General features: G+C 19.7%; 1 protein-coding gene across 1 annotated transcript in view; it reads right to left on the reverse strand.

Moving 5' to 3' along the window:
• Window positions 1–23,130, reverse strand: part of LOC129607031 (sex determination protein fruitless) — a 54,996-nt gene that overhangs the window by 11,236 nt on the left and 20,630 nt on the right. Inside the window, exons 7-10 of the mRNA XM_055517722.1 lie at window positions 20,572–21,215; window positions 7,434–7,470; window positions 5,719–6,179; window positions 5,268–5,502 (exon numbers count right to left, since the gene is read on the reverse strand). Coding sequence (XP_055373697.1) covers window positions 5,268–5,502; window positions 5,719–6,179; window positions 7,434–7,470; window positions 20,572–21,215 — 1,377 coding nt within the window. The remainder of the gene's footprint in view (window positions 1–5,267; window positions 5,503–5,718; window positions 6,180–7,433; window positions 7,471–20,571; window positions 21,216–23,130) is intronic.

The following is a 23,130-nucleotide window of genomic DNA, read 5'->3' on the forward strand; positions in this document are numbered from 1 at the left end:
TTATTGAAATTTAAAAGAAGTTCAGATTTTTGTAAGTTAATCAAAATATTTGTCAAAACTTTTAATTGAAAAGCTGTCAATTTAATAAAACAATAAAATATAAAAACACTTTTAGCAACTCTACCAAAATGTCCATGTAAATTTAAAAACAATTTATAGCACCTATTTAAAAAATATGAATAGTAATTAGTAGAATTGCCTTAATGGAATATTATTTTTACAATTTTATTGCGCTAACAACTCATATTATGTCAATTTAATTAGAAAATTTCAATTAGTTTTTTTAACAATACAATAATGCTGAAAAAACTTTTGTTCGGGTTACTGATTGTATACAAATATTAAAAGTGATATTATCGCACATTATAACAAAAAAAAGTAGAAATATTTTAAAAGTATAAAAGTATTTTAATAAAGCAAAATAAGATATTGAAAAATAATTCATTATGGAATAATAATGACATTGATGTCGGGATAAAATTAACGATAATTAGGCTCGATTAAATGCAATTATATTAATCATACAAATTTTTTGTGTTATACAAAATACTTAATCTTAAATTTTTCATATCTATATTCTCTTATTTTCTCATTTTCAGAGAAATATGATTTCCAGAGAAGATAGCAGCACTAACATTGTGAAATTTTCAATTATTGCTTAATATTGTTAAATTTGATGATTTTAATGTTAAAGATCTTAAAAATTTAATTCAAATTGAAAAGGAATTATAAAACGAAATTCCTATATTTGCTAACATCACGGATTCATTTTAATCGAACAAATAAATCTCAGCTTTTAAATAAACAAAGAAATTATATTGCATATTTCTGATTTTTAAACTTATAAATATTTATTTAAAAATTATATAAATTTTGTTTTCAAAATTATAAATGGCTTGTCAGTGCAATTGTAATTTTAAAGTTTTAAATATATTTTGCATTTAATCGTGTTTTTTTTTAGATTTTTGAATGAAGTGGAAAAAGAAAGATTTTTTTTTTACTTAAACTTTGTTTGTGCTAAATATAAATTAAAGCAGTATTGCGTATTATGAAAAAAAACCGCAAACTTCGACCTGATACATCGGTCCCGTATTGTATCGGATAAAAAATTGTACAATGTTAATCATTCCGAATTGCATAAAATGGGTTTCGAAACGCAGAGAAAAACAAATCGTTTATCCAAAAAAATTTGAATACTTTTTGTAAACTTTTGAGGATAAGTATTACTCGTATGTGTTGAAATGTATAGAAAACTAGTAGTACTCTGAAAATTTTAAGAAATATGATAAAAATATTTATAATGTTATTTATAATGCCTGTTTAAAAAGAAATACGGACGTCAAAAAATCTAAATTTACATACTGAAATGTAACAAAAAAGAAAAATTATAGTTGTTTGACAATACAAGTGTCATTTAGTTTTGATTTCAAATACGGTTTAAATGCGGTTTCAAAACGTTGTTTTTGACAATACACGGAAATACTGCCAATTTTTTTTTTTTTAATTATTTTGTTTTTATCTAATATTTTATTGTATTGCATATTTTTTTTTATTATTATTATTATATACTTATGTCTACTTTATAATAAATTTATATTTGTTTATGTTTGTTTATAATAAATATGAGTTTTGTAAATTAACAATTTCATTGAATTTTAATCGAATATAATAAATTCTGGCTTTAAATTTAATTTGTTTTTTTTTTCTTCTCTGTAAATAATTATTGTTATTTTAAGATTTTAATTATAATAAATATAAAATATAAAAAAATAATTTTCTTCATTCATTATTATTTTAAATATTGAATAAATATACATAATATGTGTACGTTTTTTTTTTTTTTGAATATGTGAAATATATTTATTTTATATATATAATTTTATATATATAAGTATTTTATATATATATAAGTATATCAATAGTGGGTATGTAAATTTTATAAATTAATTATATAATTTTCATTTAATATTTTCATATTTTTTGTAATACAATGTAAACTAAAATTGTGTTACATAATATGTTTTTTTTTATACAAATTAAAATTAAATTTTATATTTAATATTTTTTTGTTTTTCTCTTATCAAAATGTGAAGTTTTTTTTAAATACATTATGTTTTGTAGTTTTATTCTTTATAAATATATATATTTCTATTTATATATATATATATAATTTCTATATGAAATTTACATTTTAATTTTTTAATTGTCTAATAATAGTATAAAGATAATTTTTTATTTAAATTAATATTGTGTAAAAAACATTTAAAAAAAAACAATATAATAAAAAAATAATTATAAAGTTCAACACTTTAACAAATTCATTTTTTTTTCTTTTTTAATTTCTCTTTATATATATATATTTTTTTTTATTTATTTTAATTAATTTTAATAGTAAATATGAAAAACAATTATAAATATTAATTAATTTTTATATTTTAATAAATTTAAATCTGGCATTTTGTTAATATTTTGTTACATTTGTGTTTTTTTTTTAATTATTTTGTTTTTAGTATAAATTAAACCACTCGATTTTATTCTATATTTTATAATAATAATTAACTAATTATATATTTATTAACTAAAATTCTTATACATATTTTTTATATTTAAGTTAATAATTATAAATAATAATAATAATAAAATATAATATATAAAAAATAATTAATTAATTAGAAGGGTTTTTGTTAATAAAAAATAAAAAAAAAAACAATAAACAAAATTATAATTTAATTTTAACATTTACAAAGTTTATTCTTAATGTTTTTATCTTAATTTATCAAATTTATATTTATAATATATATAAATTTTATGAAGTTTTTATATTAATGCGTTTTGTTAAAATTACATAATACTTCATAATGATTTTTTTTTTTTTGTTTTTATTAATATGCATTTAAAAATATAAATTTTTACCATTAATATTGCATTCTATTTTATTTTGTATTAATATATATTATATAACATGTATAACAGTTTTTATTAACACATTATAAACATATTGTTGATACAGAAATATTATTTCTATTAAGTATTTATTTTTAATAAATTATTAAATTTTTAATAAGTAAATTTAATAAATTATTACTAATTGTATGTAATAATAAAGTAAATCAAAAATTTTATTGAAATAAGGGTAAATGATTTTTATTTTTAACCTATATAAAAGTTTCTTTTTTTTTAATATTTTAACATGCAACATTTATTTCTTTTTCATTTTATATTAAATGTTTTATTAATAATATTTAAAAATCTTTAATTTTTATACAAATAAAATTAAAAATTTTTTTTTTAGTATTTTTGAAAATTTTTAGAACAGTTTTATATATAAGTATTATATGTATTATATGTATATGAAACATGCAAGATAATAAATTATTAATAAATTTAATTTGCTATTGAGAATATCAAATTCAATATATTGTTTTCTATGTACTTTTACTATCTAAATATTGTATTTTTTTAAATTTATTTAATAAATAAGTTAAAGATTTATGTTTAACATATATAAATGCTATTATACAAGAAGTGGTGATAAAAAAAAAGTAAGATGAATACCTATAATATTGTTTTGAAATCAGCATTTGAACGAAAATAAAAATTAAATTGAATAACACCTAAAATAGCCGCATTATATTATTTTCTATGTAAAGAAATTGGTAAAAAAATTTTCAATTTGAAGTTTAGTATAAAATCAATTTTTTCTTCAAATTTAGATAAAAAATTTATTTATATTTTATGATGTTTTCTTTTGAAAAATTTGACATTTTACATAATGGTTTTTTAACATTTCTTCTATTTGTCACAAAATATGTCAAAATTTCTGAACATGAATTTAAAAGTTTTTGCATATTTTGGTGTTGAAAAAGTACTTCAAATTTTTTACATGCGGTCTATAAAACGATAAAATTTTATTTTTAAAGAGATTGTGCTGTAGGTATGCTTAAACATTTTCATCTTAAAACAATATATTTTTGAACATGAATATTTAAATTTCTTTGGCATCTGTCATCGTTGTCACAAAAAAGAATGATTGAGAGGAAAAATGAGTGAATCATAAACACATCTGTATTATTCATTTTTTCAACGATTACAGTGATTTCTTTTGCATATAAAATTAAAATGACTATATAAACTATTTTTGACAGTTAATTTTTTAATAATGACACCAAAAATGAATGATAAGTTCACAAAAATTTGAATGATGAAAACTATGATGACAGACCCCTTATTTTTAAGCTAAAATTATTTTCTTAATTTTATATGATTTTAATGAGTTAATAGGTTTGACACGAAGGATATTGCTGTGGAAAATTTATATGTATGTATGTATGTACATAATAATATTTCTAGAAACCATTATTTTTTTTTTTTTTTAAAGATTAGAATAATTTAATTGATTAAAAAAACTTTGTAAAAATCATTTAATGTTTTAAAATTTTAAAACAAATTACAGGTAATTTTTTGATTAAAGGTTAGAAATATTGTTAACGAAAATAAATTATTTTTAAAATTGCATTAGTTTGAGTATTTTTAGAAATAAAACGAAAATTTACATTACATCGATTTTAAATACATACTATGAAACAATAATTAGCGATTACTTATTCACTAAAGTATTCTGAACAATTAAGAAAATGGATATGAAAATGATGAATAAGACCTGATAATAAAAACTTTTCAGATAATAATTTGGCACTAAAATTTTCATTACATGAATTACATTTTTTATATTGCAAAATAAAATTGACATTTGAGTTAATTTCAATTAAATTAGAAAAGTTTGTGTAAATTGTGCATTATATTCATAATAAGAAAATTAATTTAATTATTATGTTGCACATTTATCAAAAAATTATCTATAATCAAAGATCGATCTTTTCCTTATTTTTCTGAAGCAATTTTATGAAATGCATCATTTTCTTTTAATGAGTTAAAATTCTCTAAAAATTCATTTACCATTATTTCATTATTAAATTCATAATTTTTATTTGCTGAAACAGAATCACGGTTCTCAATATTAATATTTTTCTTGAGTGTATAACTAACATCAGCTTTATTATTATGGTTGTTACTTTTAAAATTGTTATTATTATCGAAAAACAAATCGTTTTCCGAATTTCTTTTATTTTTATTATACTGTTTTGGTGGTTTGTTGTGATTCTTTTCCAAATTTGAATCAACATTATTATTATTAGTGTTATTGTGTCTATTGTTATCATTTTTAATATTTTTGTCAATATTATTATTATTGTTATTATTGCTGTTACTATTGTAACTACTATTTTCAATTTTTCTTTCTTTAGAATTATAAGAGATTATATTCTTATTATCTAATTCTTTAAAGTTTTTATCATGCTGATTTGTTGCATACGATGTTCTTGATGTGGTACCACTAGCGTTACCAGCGGAAATATTATCATAACATTGCTGATTTTGATGAAATTTCAATTCATTATATTTTTGATACTGCTGCTGAAACTGTTCTTGATGATGTCGTAAATGCTGAGAAAAAGATGAATGAATTATATTTTGTTTAGGAGATGTTATATTTTGTGGTGATGTGAGGGTGGCATTATTTGAAGTTGATGAAAATTGTGTTGATGCTAATGTTGTTTGATTCTCATCGAGATTCCATGGAAATGTATTTGATGTTGGAGGGCCAAATATTCTGTTATAATTCCAGCAAGTTAATTCTAATGGATTATATCATTCGGATGCTGTTTGGTTATTTTGAGCTTGTTGATGAGCAGCAGCTGCTGCAGCCGCTGCCGCTGCTGCTGCATGTTGCTGTTGCTGATGATGTTGTTGCTGTTGAGCAGCAATAGCAGCGGCTGCTGCTGCTGCCATTGCTGCTTGTGATGCTGCTGCAATTTGCGTCGCTGTAGGTGATTGGGATGAGACTTGGGCAGCAGCTGCCGCTACCTGAGCTGCTGACATAATATTATCGAATTTCCTAGTATCAGGATTATACATTGGATGTTTAAATTTACAATGTGTTCTTAAATTATCACTTCTTGTGTATGTAGCTCGGCATAATGGACATTCAAAGCGGCCGGGAAAATGTACATGATAATGGTTACGTATATGTGTAACAACTTTACCGCAAAGTTTACATCGATGCAAATTACAACCGCCAGATAATCGTTCAAATGTAAGGCGCATATGCCATGCTTTTGATCCTGTTATTGTGTTTGATCGTTTCCGATTGTTTGTTTTATTCATGATATTGTATTTGATTTTTGGTTAATGGAATTTGGAAGGTATTTAATTGTTTGTATTATAAGATTTCCGTATCGTAGGATTTTCAAATTTCCATGGTAACGCATAGTTAGGTGTTTTTTATTTCATATTTTGCAAAAAATAAAATAGGAAAGAAAAAAAAAATAGAAAAATAAAACAAAAATCACATTTTGTATGGTTTGGTTTTCAACGATATTGTTATAATTCAGAAAAAAAGAGTAGTAGTTATATCGGAAATTCGTGTGTTTATGGATTTATCTTAATATTATTTATGATTAAGGTAAAATTAAAACAAATTATTTACACATAAAACAAAATCAAAAAAGGTAACAAATTTTAATTTTAATATTTCATTTTTTTTTTGTGTATTTAAATATCAACATCAATTATTTAAATTTTAAATGCTTTAATCAACATGAAAAATATTTAATGCACATTTCTTCAAGATTGAATTTAAAATTTTAATTTAATTTTTTTCATTCACAGTTTTATAAGTAATTTAAACTTAACCAATGCAAAAAGGAAATTTTGGAAGGGATATGCAGAGTCTTAAGACAATGATTGTCATTGCGTAAAGAAAAAAAAATTGCAATAATGTTTCCTTTTTTTTCTTTTAAAGAAAAAATATCTGAAAATTGGCGTTCTTTGCAGTTTTAATAGTTTTTGATTAAACATCATTACCAATTTGTTGTAGATATTTAAACTAACAATTAAATAATGCAAATAATAAGAAACAATTAATTATGATCGAGTGTCAAATCGAATATTAATTAGGTTTCAGAACAATAAATAGTGTGTACATGTGTCATAAGTACAGAGATAGCCTTGTTAATAAAAGTTCATTCAATCATCGTTAGAGCCTATAGGGAAAATAAAAACAAGGTTTATGCTAACTTAATTGATTTGAGTATTTCAAATCAAATAAGTGATGCGGGTAAATCAGAGTCAATAATAAAACAATAATAAAAGAAATTCGATCTAGAAAAAAATTGAATTTTTTACTAAATTTTTGTTATTTTACTAAAAAATTTTAATATTTTACTAAATAGTTTTTTCTTTTTAAATTTCTTTTTCTTTTTGTCTACGCATTATGTAAATATAAATGAAAATTGTTTTTTCGTAAGAAAACAATTGTTTAAAATAGGAAAACAATTACACTATACACTAAAAATTCTTTAATAAGGTTATTTTACCAACGACGGTGAAATCTGCGGTCGTTCGAGGGGTATTCTAAATGAATTTTGAGATTTCGTCGCGGTAAATTACTTGTGTTCTGTTTTCAACTAAAGAGTGTCAAATGTCAAAAATTTACAACATTATGATCGTGCGTCATTTAACAAAAAAATTTCAATCAATTTAAAATTTAAAATTTTAATCTTTTTAAAAATAATTTAAACGAGGTTAACTATTCTTCTATTATTTTTCTATTTGTAAATAATAAATTAATAACATTAATTCCAAAAAAAATTTATATTCTATTTTAAAGAAATGTGCAATTTTTCTTTTAATTATCAATTTTATATTGTTGAATTTTTGAAAATTTTAATAAATAATTGTGTGTATCTAAAATATTTTACTTTAATTTTATGCATTTTTAAAAATTTTTTCAACACCCCTCCATCCAATAATACTTATGTATGTATATTTTTTATTTTTGCATATATACATAAGGGTTTTATATAAATGATAATTACATAAAAAAATTTCTTTTTATTTTAAAAAATTTTCTTTATTCGGTTAATATAGTTAACAAAAATTAGTTACCATATATAGAAAAAAAATAAATAAAAATGAAATATTAAAAAAAAAAATATATAATTTTCTTCATTTTGGGTTTTATTTGAATAAAATTTTTAATAGTTAAAAATAAAATATAGAAGAAATATACAGTGAATTTGAAAAAAACAAAATTGCGATCAAATTTATATTAAATATACAAAAATTTCGTAATTATAGTTATTTAAAATAAACATATTTTATTAAATTGAATTGAAAGAAAGAAATCATTAGAAATTATTTTTATATTTATATAATAGTTGAAGTAAATTAAAAATATTTGGAAAATAAATTATGAACCTAACACCAAGTAAATCCCAAATAATATATTTTAAATGATATTTAAATTTAATATTGAAAATTTAATAATTAGTTTAAAAAATTATTTTAAAATTTATTTTATTTTTATATCAAATTTTACCTACCCAAAATATGTTCTTATTTATGAATTTATTAAAATATTTGAGAAAATCTCATGAAAATTTCATAAAAATATAGAAAATAATTTTAAAGTGGAATTAAGAACTTTAATTGTTTGATGAAATTTAAGATTTTGACATATAATTGATAAAAATTCGAAAATTCCTTAAAACACATACCAACACATGTAAGTACGTTTTAAATTTTTTGACATTATGCATGACATTTTATTAAAATTTTTAATTATTTAACGAAATATTTTGAATAGTCAGATTAAGATTGATAATAATGGCCAGATAATTGATAATAATGGCTTAAACTGCTAAAGTTTTCATATGCTAAAGGTCAACATAAAGTTATATATATGTATGTATGTAAGACTGAATATTTGTTTGAATAATGTATCGTTTTTAAAATGTGTATTTAGGGCTTAAATTATCGTAATATGTACATATATGGATTCAGAATCGATTTTATCTCTCAAATCGATTTAAGCCTATAATTATTGCTGCTAAAAACTTTTTACTACAGTGGCATTTAATGTACATTATAGACTTTTTTGAAACGACTTACCAAATACGAGACAATTTAATTGCAGTTCTTATCAATTTTTCTTATTAAATACATATACATATATAAAATATTGAGCTCTTATTAGTTTTTTTGAAAATATTTGTATTTAATGTTTGAAATTATTTTTTTTTCTTTTTTATAAAATTCATTATTGAGACACTGTTGGAGGATATACTGAACTGAAGTCTAGAAAACTGAAGTTTCTTTCTTTTTGAAAGAATATAATGATTTTTATTTGACTTTCAAAATTTCACAAAAATAATTTAATATAGGTATATCCAAAATGTTTAGTGTTGTGGCAGTAAAATTTTAAACGAAATCAAAAATTTCGAAAGCAAAAGCTTTTTATTTGTTTTTATTGCTGTTTGCGAATTTCTTAACACTAATTTTTGGTTTTAATTTCATATTAAAATTTTTTTTTGTATAACTAAATGTCAACTATTATAATAATTCCTTTTTTACTAGGTTGATTTTTTTGATTAATAATTTCTTAATTGACATTTGATTTGACAGATGACAACTAATAAAAATATGTTTAATAAAATATAAGATTATGATTTGATTAAAATTCACTGTATATAGATTTATACGAAATTGTTATTTCATTTAGGATAACTGTATAAAAACAAAAATTTACAATTATTTATTTATATTAATATAAATTATAATATAAAAAATTATATAGATTTAAAATCCCAAAATCCATTTATAAAAAATTAAAATAAATTAATGTTATCTTTAAAAAAAAATATATAAGGTAAATGTTTAATGATTGTGTGTTTTCAATAGTCGGATTAGAGGGTATTTTTGGTTGATTTGAAATTGCTTGTATTCTATTTTTTTTTTGATTTTTACATAAAATTCATACGAAAAGTAAAATAAAAAAAGGTATTTTGTTTTGCTTTATTTTGTTTTTTGGAAAATTCTTGTTATTATTATTGTTTATTATTAAAATTTATTTATTATGTATATATTAATTTATTTTTTTATATATATAGATATAATAAAAATATTACACATTTCTTAATTAATTTACAATAAAAGGAATTTTATTTTTGACTTTTATTTTCATATACATATAGTTAATAAATTCAAGATTATAATGTGAAATTTTATTTAAAGTAAATAAAATTTGCAAAAAAAAAAAATTAAATAAATAAAATAACATAAGAGTATTTTTTGATTTTTTTTTGCTGTATATAGAAAGATAAATCATTAAATTATATAAGTATATAAAAAAACCAAAGTTATATTGTTATAAAGTGAGGTTAATGTTATATAGATTTTTAATTAAAAAAAATATGTTTTAAATGAGATAGCATTATAAATTATTAATAAAAAATATATATATATATATATATGTTTTATTGCTCTGAAAAAAAAACTGCTGTTAAAAAGTTAATAATAAAATAGAAAGCCATATAGTAGTGATCTCCTCTGAATAAATTGGAATTTAAAATTGGACTTAACCTATTAGGAACCATCATAATCCTCTATAGTTGGGGATTAAAACGAACAAAGATTTTCTAATAAATATATTAAAATTTCCAAAAAAAAAATATAAAATTACATTAAAAAAAGGAAAAAAAATTTATTCCCTAATGGATTAAAAATATTTAAAATTAAATCAATATATAGAAAAAAAAAATTATATTGTATAACACTTATTAACATGTTAAAGAAAAAAACAAAAACAGTGACTTGTTAATAATTGTACAACAAATTATTGCTGGGAATCAAAATCAAATACTTAAATTTACTTGACGTTTCTTTTTTAAACGTTTCTAATTATTCACTTTAAAAACTTTATGTTCAATAAAGTAATTTATATATTATTATCGAACAGTTAGTAGATTCACGTGAACTTAATTTATCCAGTGTACATTCGCTTCCTCTCACTAAAATAGATTATTTTCTTTTCATTTGTTCCGCAAATATATTAAAAATTTCAAGATTGAAAAAGTTTTTATAAACGTGTTGTTGTCAAAATTTAGAATACTTTTAGTGCCTGAAACCTTCATTTAAAAATTTTGTGAAAGTTTCGACATTGCCAAAAGTTTTTGTTTTATTATTAAATTTAAATTTTCTTGTTTTTAGTCCCTCGTTTGTCATTTCTTATTAGTTGCCTTTTTTTTTTTTTTTTTTGAAGTTCTTTTCACGACGCAATTACAATAATATTAATTGATATGTTTTTATTTACGTGAATATAAGATTACAAACTACCGACTGGGCATCTGTTTTATATGGAATCCTGCTTTTTAAATGTAAAAACAAATTTTTACATTAAGAAGTTGACGTTTATTTTCTATGTAAAAATTGTGAAGCCATCTACTCAAATAAATTTGCACAACTATACTTTCTACAATATTATTTTTATATCCAGGCTGATATATTTGGTAGTGTTATACGTTTAGAGTGTTATACGTTCCTTAATAGAACACTATAATTAAATATTTAAATTAAATTATAATTACATACATAGTGGCACGTTATACTAGTATAATAAAACCAAAATAGTTTTCGATTTTTAATTTAAAAAAAAAATTAAAAGAAATTTTAAAAAAATATATTTAAAACATTAAGTATATTAAAATAAATATTTAAATAATGTTGAAAGAACTGGTTTCATTTTTTTATTTTAATGTACTGTTTTACCTATTAAAAATATATTAAAAAAACAACAATTTTATTAAATTTATTTAAATTTTATTAAATTTATTATAAATTTAAATTTTATTTATTTTATTAAATAAATTTAATAAAATTATTTGTTCATAAAAATATAATTGTTATACATATAAGATTTATTACAATCGATTTCTAATATACAAAAAATACAAGTATAAATTGTGAAACTTTAATAAAAATTTGTAAAGTTTTTAGGGTTTTTCTTATTTTCATTCAAAATAACAAGATATTTAGTCAAATATTAAGCATTAGTAGTAGTAGTAGTAGTAGTAGTAGTAGTAGTAGTAGTATTTGCGCTTATATAACTCTATATACTTGCTATTATTTGCATTATAATACATTGAAATCTCTATATAACGAGCATATATTTTCAATGAACGACTTTCAGTAAGATTTTTTGGTTTTGAAGGCAAATTCTCTGTATTAAGAGATTATATAATAATGTTCGTCATAAACAAATAGAGATTTCATTGTATTTATAATAATTCAATTGTTCCTGAAATAAAATACTCTGTTAAGGTGGATTCATTGGCACGTCGCATTAAACGATAATCTACTTAAAAAGACATTCACATTTTTGTCATATAGATTGTTAGCCTCATCTGAAAGTTCTAAACTTATTTTTTTTTTATTATTTCATTCAATTTCAAAAGCCTCCGTACAAAAATTGAAGTTGACTCAATTTTTTCAGAGAGAGAGAAAAAGAACTACGCAGAAAATATAGAAAATGAAACAATTTCAAATTTTCATATAAAATATATGGGTGTGCATTACTTCGGTGCATGTAAGGCGAACCTATGAATTCACCTTAAGCTACAAAAGAAACTTTGTAGAAAAAAAGACGATTATTTTGTTTTTATTTTTGTAATTTTTCAAAATTTTATTTTATTTATTTATATATATATGTATTATTATTATTTATATTAATTTTATGTTTTTTTTTTGAATTTTTTCATTTGATTTTATTATAATTATATTTTTTTTATTTAAATAACTTTTGATTTAAGTTTTTTATGCATTTTTCTTTTTTTTTAAATACATATAAATAATGTAAATATATTGTATATATTTTTATATAATATAAAGTATATTACATGTTTATACACGACATGTGCATTATGCACATGCACATGTAAATCACATGTTTGTATGTATATATATATATATATATATATATATATATATATATATATATATATATTTAATAATTATATAATTATAAATAATTTTTTATTGATTTTTTTTTGCCTTTTTTACGTTTTTATATATTAAAATTATGAATAATTTTATTTAATTTTCAAATATCTTAAATATTATTGACTAAAAATTTATTTATTTCATAAATTCAAACTAATCACTTTTTTCGTTTTTTTTTTTTTATTTAATTTTTTTTTTATATGCTGAATTAATTTATAAATTATTTGTTAATAAATGTGTTTTATTTAATAATAATAATATTTTAATTAAATTAATTGTGAGAATAAAATTAATTATATACTGCCCTCTTTTGCTTTTGTATTAATAATTCTACTTAATAAATAAAATTTTGAAAAAAAATGTTACCGTTAAAGTTATTTTCGGTTTTATAAAAAAATAAAAAGAAAGAAAAAAATAACGGAGGCTTTCACTCATTGATGTATTAGTGCAAAAAATGGAAGAAATAATTTTTCTTCGCCAAATAAAATTTTTAGGGGATCAACCTAAATAGCCGTCTAGTGCTTGTGTCAAAATATCCGTATATTTTAGAAGTCCCGGTAGAAACTAAACGCCTACATAACACGTAACGTATTGGAATTTTTCATTTTGACACTGCATTTGAAATTTGATTTTGACACTTTTTTTCTGTTATATTTTCTAATGTCAAATTGATTTTCTTATTTTCCATTCATATATATACATATATATATATGTATGTAAGCGTGAACTTCAAATTTAATAATATAAACTTCATTTGAAAAATAATTTTGAATTTTGGAAACTTCAAATTCATTTAAATTATACATTGTAAAAAATTTTTGTCAATGTCAGTTTACACGGTGTGTTCAATTCGGTTACATTATGCATATATGCGTACTTACGTATCCTGTACTCTACATACTACGCATCCATTTAGGTAGATCCAAATTTTTTTTTAAATGTCATTTTAAAAATTTTTCTTGAAAAACACATATTGAGTTTGTGTGGTTCAAACTTGAAAAAACTTTAAAAAGAGAAAACAGTGACGTAATTTCTCGCAAAGAAAAAAATAAAAAAAAAAAAAACCAAACGGAAAAGTAGAAAAAACTTTTAAAAACTTTATAATTTTAAAAGTTTTAAAACACCAAATTTTACTTTACAAAAATTGAAAAAACTTTAAACTCTGAGAAAAGGATGACATCATCATTTTCTCTCATTTTTTTTATCAAAAAATATTATAGACCAAACGTTTTGCATATTAAAACTGTATAGAGTTTTTTCAAGTTTTATAAAGTTCTTAAAAAGTTCCTTTTACCATTCGTATACTTCTTTTCCGTGAAACACATATTATGCACTAGTGAAGAATTCCAACATATAAATATTATTGTTTTGAAAAGCTTCACTCTAATACATCAATCCATCGATACACGAAGACCTTTTGCACCAATTAGTGAAGACCCATTATAATGTCTTTTCCTACTTAATTTTATTGCTATTTTTTTCTTATTTAAGATTTTTGTTTATTAAAACATTTTTATTGAATTGTATAATAAATTAATTTATGATTTTTACGTATATGGTTTTTGCTTTTATTGACAGAATATTAAATATAATTATTTGATCAACTTTCACAATATAGATTTTTTAATCAATTAAACTTTTGCTTTTTTTATTGCAAATTCATTTTTTCTTTAATAGTTATTTTCTATATTTTTTTTAATTGTAAATTTAATTAATTAAGTTTTTTTTTGTTTTCTTATATATGTATATGTTATACATATATATACATATGTATATGCGTTTGATATTTAATTTTTTTTATTGCTTTTATTGTTTCTTTAAATATTGTTACTAATTTTTTTCTTTATTAAATATTTTTTAATGATAATTTTGTGTTAATTTAATAATGAGAGAAAAATGTAAATTATTATTGATTTTTTTTTTGATTTGTTTGTATTCCAATTTATAATATATAGTTAAATACCTACTTTTTTTTTAGTTTTAATTCTTAAATTAACCTTTATTTTAATACTTAAATTTCATTTATGTATGTACATTTGATTTCTAATTACAATTAAAAATAGAAAAACATAAATAAATTAGTAATTTGAATTTCTTATAAATGTTATTGACATTTAAAGTTTACGTCATGTAGAATGAAGTAAATGTTATTGAACATACCTTGTATATAAAGTATGACATTAATGAAGTTTATATTTTGTTTTAATTAAAGCAGTCCTTCCAGCTACTTTTATTGTGATATCATAGAAAAGCAACATTTTGATATTTAAAATTTTTCGTTTATAAATAAAAAATTTCGACTTTATATTTTTGTGTTTATTTCAATTTCAAATATAGTTTATATTATATTATAATAATAGAAGAAGGATAATAATAAAAAATAATTAAATTTTTTATTTTTGAAAATTCGGTGGGTATAATAATAACAAAAACTTATAAATTTAAAAATGGACAATAACATTATCCTTTTTTTAGAAGAAAATTCAAAATTTTATAAAGGGAAATTTTTATTTAATAAAAAATTGTTGGACTATTGAAGTTTTGCAGTATTCAAATAAAAATTCTTTTTCATTCAAAAGGTATTATTAAAAAAATTAATAATGTGGAAAATGTGAATATTCGTAAGTTAAGTCATGGGCTTTCTAAAACAAACCTTGCATAAATAATTATACCGATTGTAATAATTACATTGACCGTATCCCAATACATGAACTATTGTTGCTAAATTGAAATGTTAGTTGCAAAAGGAGTTCAATTGCAGATGATTCTGTTCGACATGATTAACATGATCGTCAAAGCTTTGGCATACTGGGAAATAGCCATTTTCATAATCTTATGTAAATACATAATTATAATAATAAGAAAAATTAATTTTCTCTTAATTTAATAAAAATATATGTTTTACATGGTATGTAAAACATTTGTAAACTTGTATTAAAATTTTTTGTATAAAACTTAATAATTTTAACATTATAATTAATTTCAATGAATTTAAATAATATTTTGTGAAAAAAAAAGCTTAAAATTATTTTTATTTTAATAATGACTTTAATGCCTTAAACTCATTTAATAACATAATAATATTATAATTTCAATGGATTGTATATACTTTAATATTAAATCAAAAATGATTTAAAAAATTGATAAAAACAGTAACAAAACAAACAAATTATTTTTTGGTTTTTTTTTTGACTAGATTCGATTTTAATTAATAATTATGAGGGACCTTATAGGTACTAATTTATTACAATTAAATATATATATATATATATATATAAATGTAAATAATAAATATATATAATAAATTTTATAAAATCTTGAAATCTTGATCCAAGATCGGATAATTATGATTATTCAGTTCTATTCTATAGTTTTCAATTAAGTTCTGAGGTGGAATCGCAAACGCAGACTGCATTTTCAAAAATACCAATCGTGATTGGTTCAAATCCTGATTTCAAGATGTTTATTTTAAAATTATTTCACTGTTATAATGAAAAAATTAAAAAAAAAAAAAACAATAAAAGGTTCTATATAAAATTGGGTCTAACCTAAATTATCATTTTTGAGAATATTGATTTTTTAAAATCATTCCTGTAGGGTTATACTTAAATCTTAACAGAAAATAAGATGAATTTATTGTAGAAGTTTAATAGATTGTTTTATTTTATTATTTTATATATGTATGTCAATATTTTTCAATAGATTTTATTTGATTCATATTTTTAATAAAAATTTAACAATTTTCTCACAATATTTATAGGTGATTTTTTTTATAACAAAAATGGCTAATGAACAAAAGAAAAAATTATAAATTATAAGAGAAAAAGAAGTTACATGTACAATAAGGAGGGTTTATCTAAAAATTCAAATTTTAAAATATTTATTTGAAACAAAAGCAAACACTGTAAGTCAAGCCCTATTTATATTGAAGTCAATAATTAATTACTTTTTTATTTTTATTTTAGCAAACAGTATTGGAAAATGTTTATTGTACATCGAACCTCTTCAAATATTGTTTTATACTTATACTTGAGAAATAAGGATGGAAACGGTTTTTATACTTTTTCAACTTTTTAAAAAAATTTACCTGATATCTATTTATATATTAGTTTTAATGAAAAATTTTTGTATTTTCTGAAAATTAAATTATTATGTATTCATATTATATGTTATACAGAATGATGTGTCTCTTTTATTAGAATTACAGAGAATTTATAATATTTTTACTATATAAATTTAACAATTATGTATATACACACATGAATTATAGTGTATATAGTGATAAACTTCCATACAAAACATTCTTTCAAGAAATCTCAGGGGAGCATCTAGCAATTAATTTATTAGATCCGTTTAAAAATTTGTATGATGAAAGCTTATCCATATATACTAGTAGAGATACTACATATATTAGTACTTTGCTATGTGATTGTTTTAATATTTATATAAGAAGAATTCACTAAAATTTTTATCTGTAATTTTCAATAATCTTAATTTTTGTTACTACTTTTATTGATTTATGTAGAATGACATAGAATTTAAGAGAAAAAAATGTTATTTTATAAATGCTGAAGACACATCATTTACACAAGTTAAGTTGTTAGTTTTATAATTATTTTATATATAAGTTACAGGAGAAAATATTGAACAAAATATTCCCTATGTGATTCCATTTATTGATTTATTAGTTTTCTTCTTATTTTGTTTATATTTCTATATGCATTTAATATTTTTATTTAAAATATTTATGTATTTTAAATCTGTATTCCCGTATTATATTGATTTTAATCTCTAGAATTGCTAATAATTTTTAATTTTTTCATTAATTGTAATTTAAAAAAAAAATATTTACATTTCATTTAATTTATTCTATATTTTATATTTTATAAAATACATTATGTAGTTTTTTTTTTTAAGAATATTTATATAATGTATAATTTAAATTTGAAAAATATAGATTATTTTCATATGTCCTACAGTTTTTAACTATTATTATGCTTTTGTCTTTTTTAATTTTTTTTTTAATTTCAATTAAGGTCCCCATTAATTACGTACATAACATTTATTAAATTTCACGTATACAAAAAATAAATATGTATTTTATTTATTTACTTGATTTTAAAATTGTTTTTTGCATTTTCTTTTTTAATATTTTTCCTTTATATTTTAAATATAAAAATTTACATTTTGGAAAATAAAAATTTTCATAATATCTTTTTGTTTTGTTCATGATTTCTCTAAATATCTTAATAACTAAAATTTTTACTCGAGGAAAAAAAACAAAAAAAAAACAAAAGATTGCATTTTTTTTTATTTTAATTTATCAAACGTGTTAATAATTTTACTGCTTTCATCTTTAAAACATCATTTAACAAATATTACAATATTATAAAAGTTGAGTTTTTAGTTGAGCATTAAAATTAATTATGTATTATATTTTTAGAATAATTTTATTCGTTGGATTCCATATATTGTTTTTTAAATATTTTTAATGAGGAAGTGTAGATTAAGAAAGAAATTAAAATTTTAATTTTGCCATATTGTGTTTAAATAATATTTAAGCACAATGTATATTATATTTTTTTAATTCATCTATACTGATGAACCCGGCCAATTGAAATTTGTAAACAACCTTTAAGTTTATTGGAATAAGAACGCTTCATAATTAAAATTATTTAAAAAAGTAATTAAAAATAATATGAAGAAGCTAATTTCATTCCGTCATTTCAATTCGAGAAATTGATATTATTCATTATATCAATAAATTATTTTATAGAATATTAAAACAAAAATAGAAAATTATTTGTGCAATATTTTAATTAGTTTTTGTAAGAATGATTCTTTTAAGCTAATTTAGTAGTTTATGATTAGTTATATCTGTAAATTATAATTTAATATTTAATTTAAATTGAGCGAACTATAATTCAAAAGTTAAAATATAAAGTTTGTTCATTTAATTTATATATTTTAATAATGTAATGCATATGAAAAATCAGTTTAAAACAAAAACAATTATTGAATCTCTGAAAGCCTGAAAACTTTTTAATTTTTATATAAATTTAATTACAATGATTGAATTTAATTATTGCAAAAATCAATAAACATAAAAATTACTGAATAACATCAAATAACAAATATAAAATGACGGCATTTTAAAGTTTATTTTATTTCAAATTCTTTTACATATTTTATTTTATTATGTTTTATAATATTTATTGAAATTTAAATTTGTATTTATTTTATATATGTAGGTCAAAGATAAAAACTATTTAGATGAAATGCTAATTATTATAATAATTTTTTTATTATATTTTTAATCTAGCATAATTAATATTCTGGGTTTGACAGCATTCTTATATTTCTTTTAAACATTTTAATACAATAATATTGTTAAACTTTTTGCAAAAAAATTTTTTTTCTTTAAAATAAAATTTTGCAAATATCAAACATATATGGATTCATTTTAAGAATAAAAAATGATAATTATTTAACAATAATTTAAAATTAATAATTTTATAAAATTTTAATTAATATTTTTATATAATGTATATTTATACAATTTAATTGTTTTTAACATTTTAAATTTCTAATACTAAATATTAAAAACTATGTATTTAATAAATGGGGTTTTTTGTAAAAAGGTCTAAAAAAGTAAGTAAAGGCACATTAAAAAACTACAAAAAAAGAAGAAAATTAATAAGAATTGCAAAAATATTTTGAAATATTTTAAATTTTTTTTTTTACTTTTAGGAAATTATAAAAAAAAAAGAGATCATATGGGTTTGAATTTGGTGTAACTACACCAAAATATCAGGTGATAGCACACTTAAAGGATAAAAAACCTTAGCGCATTAAGATTAGGTATAAATTGTACGTTGCTTCATACAGGATTATTAATAATTATTACAAAATTATATAATTTTATTTCTTCCCAAAGGAAGAAAATTTCACTAAAATTCGAATTTTTAATATTTGAAGAATAGTGTTTTTAAAACAATGGAATGTTGAAATTAAAAAAAAAAATAATTATGAAAAAAACAATATTTTTTCTTCTTCCAATCGAATATTAATTAAGGGTATTCGGCTTTAATTGAACATTTTTAATATATCATAAAAATTTAAGAACGCTGTCTATTTAAAAATTTTTTCTATATATATATATATTGTGATAATATTATTATGTATTGAATTTTAGAAAGAAGAATTTATCTATATACAATTTATTATATATAATTTTTTATTTAACAAAATTTTATATTTTAAAACATAAAAATCCTAAATAACTAACTACAATAAAATACTATTAAATCGAATAATACTGGATTTGAAATACTTTCTAATTGTTGGATTCTCTTTTGTTTTCATTTATTGTTATTATTTTAAGAATAATACTATATGATTAATACTTATAACAGTTGCTTTTTAAACATTTGTTTGTCTTGTTGTTTTTCTTTTTTATTTTTTGTCTCATAATTTTAATATATTAAATATTTCTTAAATTTTTAAATTGCTTTCTACTATTGTTTTTGGGTTTTTTGTAATTTTTTATTTTAATTTTTTTTGTGATTTTTTTTTTTTTGGTTTTTTTTTTTACAATTTTATAGTTTTTTTTTTCTTTTAATTTTTTTTATTTGGTTCATTCACTTGGCTAATTTATAAAATTGATCACATATGTACATAATGGCTAAAGAATCTATCTTTTATATCGGCATGTTTTATTTTACAATGAGCTTTCATATTATCTCGACGTGTAAATTTTTGACCGCAAACAGGACACTCATGACTCTGTGGTCTATGTATATTTGCATGATGCCATCTATTCGAAACAATTTTATTACAGCTAACACATCTGTAAAGTGTTGGTAAAGTTCCAGATAATTGTACAAATAATGCTGAATAATCTATATTATGATCACGACGATTTGCTGCCGCTGCAGCTGCAGCAGCTGCTGCTGCGGCAGCAGCAGCCGTTGATGTTGATCCAGGTCCAGGTGATCCTCGGCTATTTGATTGATGATGTTCATTTGTAATAATTGATGAATGATGTTGTAAATGATGTTGATTACCAGATTGATGTGCATTATGCGGATATAATTTCAATGGGGAATGATGTTGTATATTTGAATTATTGTTATTATTATTGTTATTATTAATATTATTGCTGTTACAATTATTATTGCTATTTTCATTATTATTTCCTTGTAAATGTGATGCCACCGATGATGATGATGATGCTGGAGATAATGGTGTACCAGAAATTGTTCGTATACGTCCACTACGACCATTTGTGGGGCTCACAACAACAGTTCGGTCGTTTTTTACTGTTAAATGAATTTATTTTTTTTGAATTATAAATTTTTAATTTTTAATTGAAACGTAAAACTTTGTTCATATGTATTTTGTATTCATAATTAATATAATTTTGTATTTGTTTTTTTTTTGTTTTTGAAGGGGAAATCCTGTGATTTATAATTATATTTCTATTCCAAATTTAATGAGAATTTCTTTATATACTTTAAATAATTATGTAATGATAAATTTGGAAAAATAATGATATAATTTTTAATAATTAAAACTATCACATGTAATAATTAATTATTTGTAAACAAAATTATTTTTCGAATTTCTCATTTAAATTGAATTTGATTTTTATTAAATAATTAAAAAGGACTAATTATAATAGGCTATATGATTTAAGTTTTTGATTTTTTTAGCAGCAAGCACATTCTAAAAAATTTAGTCTATTGGTATTTTTGAATAATAAATATATATTATGGTGTTTTTGTTGTGATGATTTAATATCATAATGAGTATAGGAACAACAAATTATTATTAAAAACCAATAGGATTTATAAAAACTCTAACATAATTTTATTCACTTTAGTTTTTACTTTTTTTTTTAAACTCATAATTTGTTAAACAACAACATCACTAGTTCAACTATATAATTTTTTAATAATAATATTAAAAAATCACAAAAATACTTTTTTCAAAGAAATTTTTTAATAGAATTTTGAACAATTTTCAATTTTATTTGTATGATTTGCTTGTATGATCTGTTTTGTATGATTGATTTATATGACGTTTCGTATTTTTTGTGATTTTCTAATAGAAGTAATCTGATGTTTCCTTATTTACTTCGAATAAAACTGAAATAATAACTTAATTTTTCAAATTTTTATTAACATAATTTTAATTAATTACAAAATTAATGTGAGAATACGATTTACTCAAATTCACTTATATTTGAATTGTTGAAATGAAAAAATATTTGACAGCAGCATGTATGTGTAATAAGAATGTACATTTAAATATATATACACAATAAATACCATATACGAATTTCATCTCATATTTATGCAACTTTTGTGAAATGAAAAATTAAGTTTTTATTTCAATTTCAATATGAAATGTTTGTAAAATCTTTTTTAAATAAATCCTTGATTTATATCAGATTTATATAATTATGTAAGTATATATATATATATGAAATATTAGAATAATCGGTATATAACAGACACAATCATCTACGTATTAAAACTTTCCAAATAATTATATTGCATATATATAATATATGTATATACATATATATGTATTTATATTTATGTATGAATGAATTTATAAATATATATATATATAAACATACATAAATACATATTAATATAAAATATATATATTAATTAAAAACTAATTTTTCATCTAAGTTCAAACTCAACTCAAAAAACCAAAAACAATAGCATTTCTCTTGGGCTAAAAATACAAATGAAAATTAAAATATAACTTGTAACAATATAACAGTTTTGCTTATGGGAATTATTTATATTTATTTTATTTATTTGTTTTTTTTTTTTTTGGGTAATAATTCGTAAATTTAATATAATTTCAACTTCAAAATTACTCAAATACAAAAGAAAAAAAAAATCATAAAAATAGTAAAATTATTAAAATTATAATATAACAATCTATTTAAAAATTATAAAAAAAAATATATAAATAAATAATATATAAACAAGGTACATAATATATAAAATGAAATCAATTTATAAAAGAAGTATTTATATATAAAAAAAATTCAAGATATAAGGAACAATATCTTAATGTATAGAGGAAGATTATGGAATGGATTAAAACAAAGAAACAATTTTATAATGCTTCAATTTTAATGGGGTGAAACAAAATCAGGCATTTCAAATTCAAACAATGTGTAAAAAAATAAAAATAATAATTGCCATTAAA

The sequence above is a fragment of the Condylostylus longicornis genome, unplaced genomic scaffold, assembly GCF_029603195.1.
Source record: "Condylostylus longicornis isolate FDR11 unplaced genomic scaffold, ASM2960319v2 ptg000026l, whole genome shotgun sequence".
In the NCBI taxonomy this organism is placed as follows: domain Eukaryota; kingdom Metazoa; phylum Arthropoda; class Insecta; order Diptera; family Dolichopodidae; genus Condylostylus; species Condylostylus longicornis.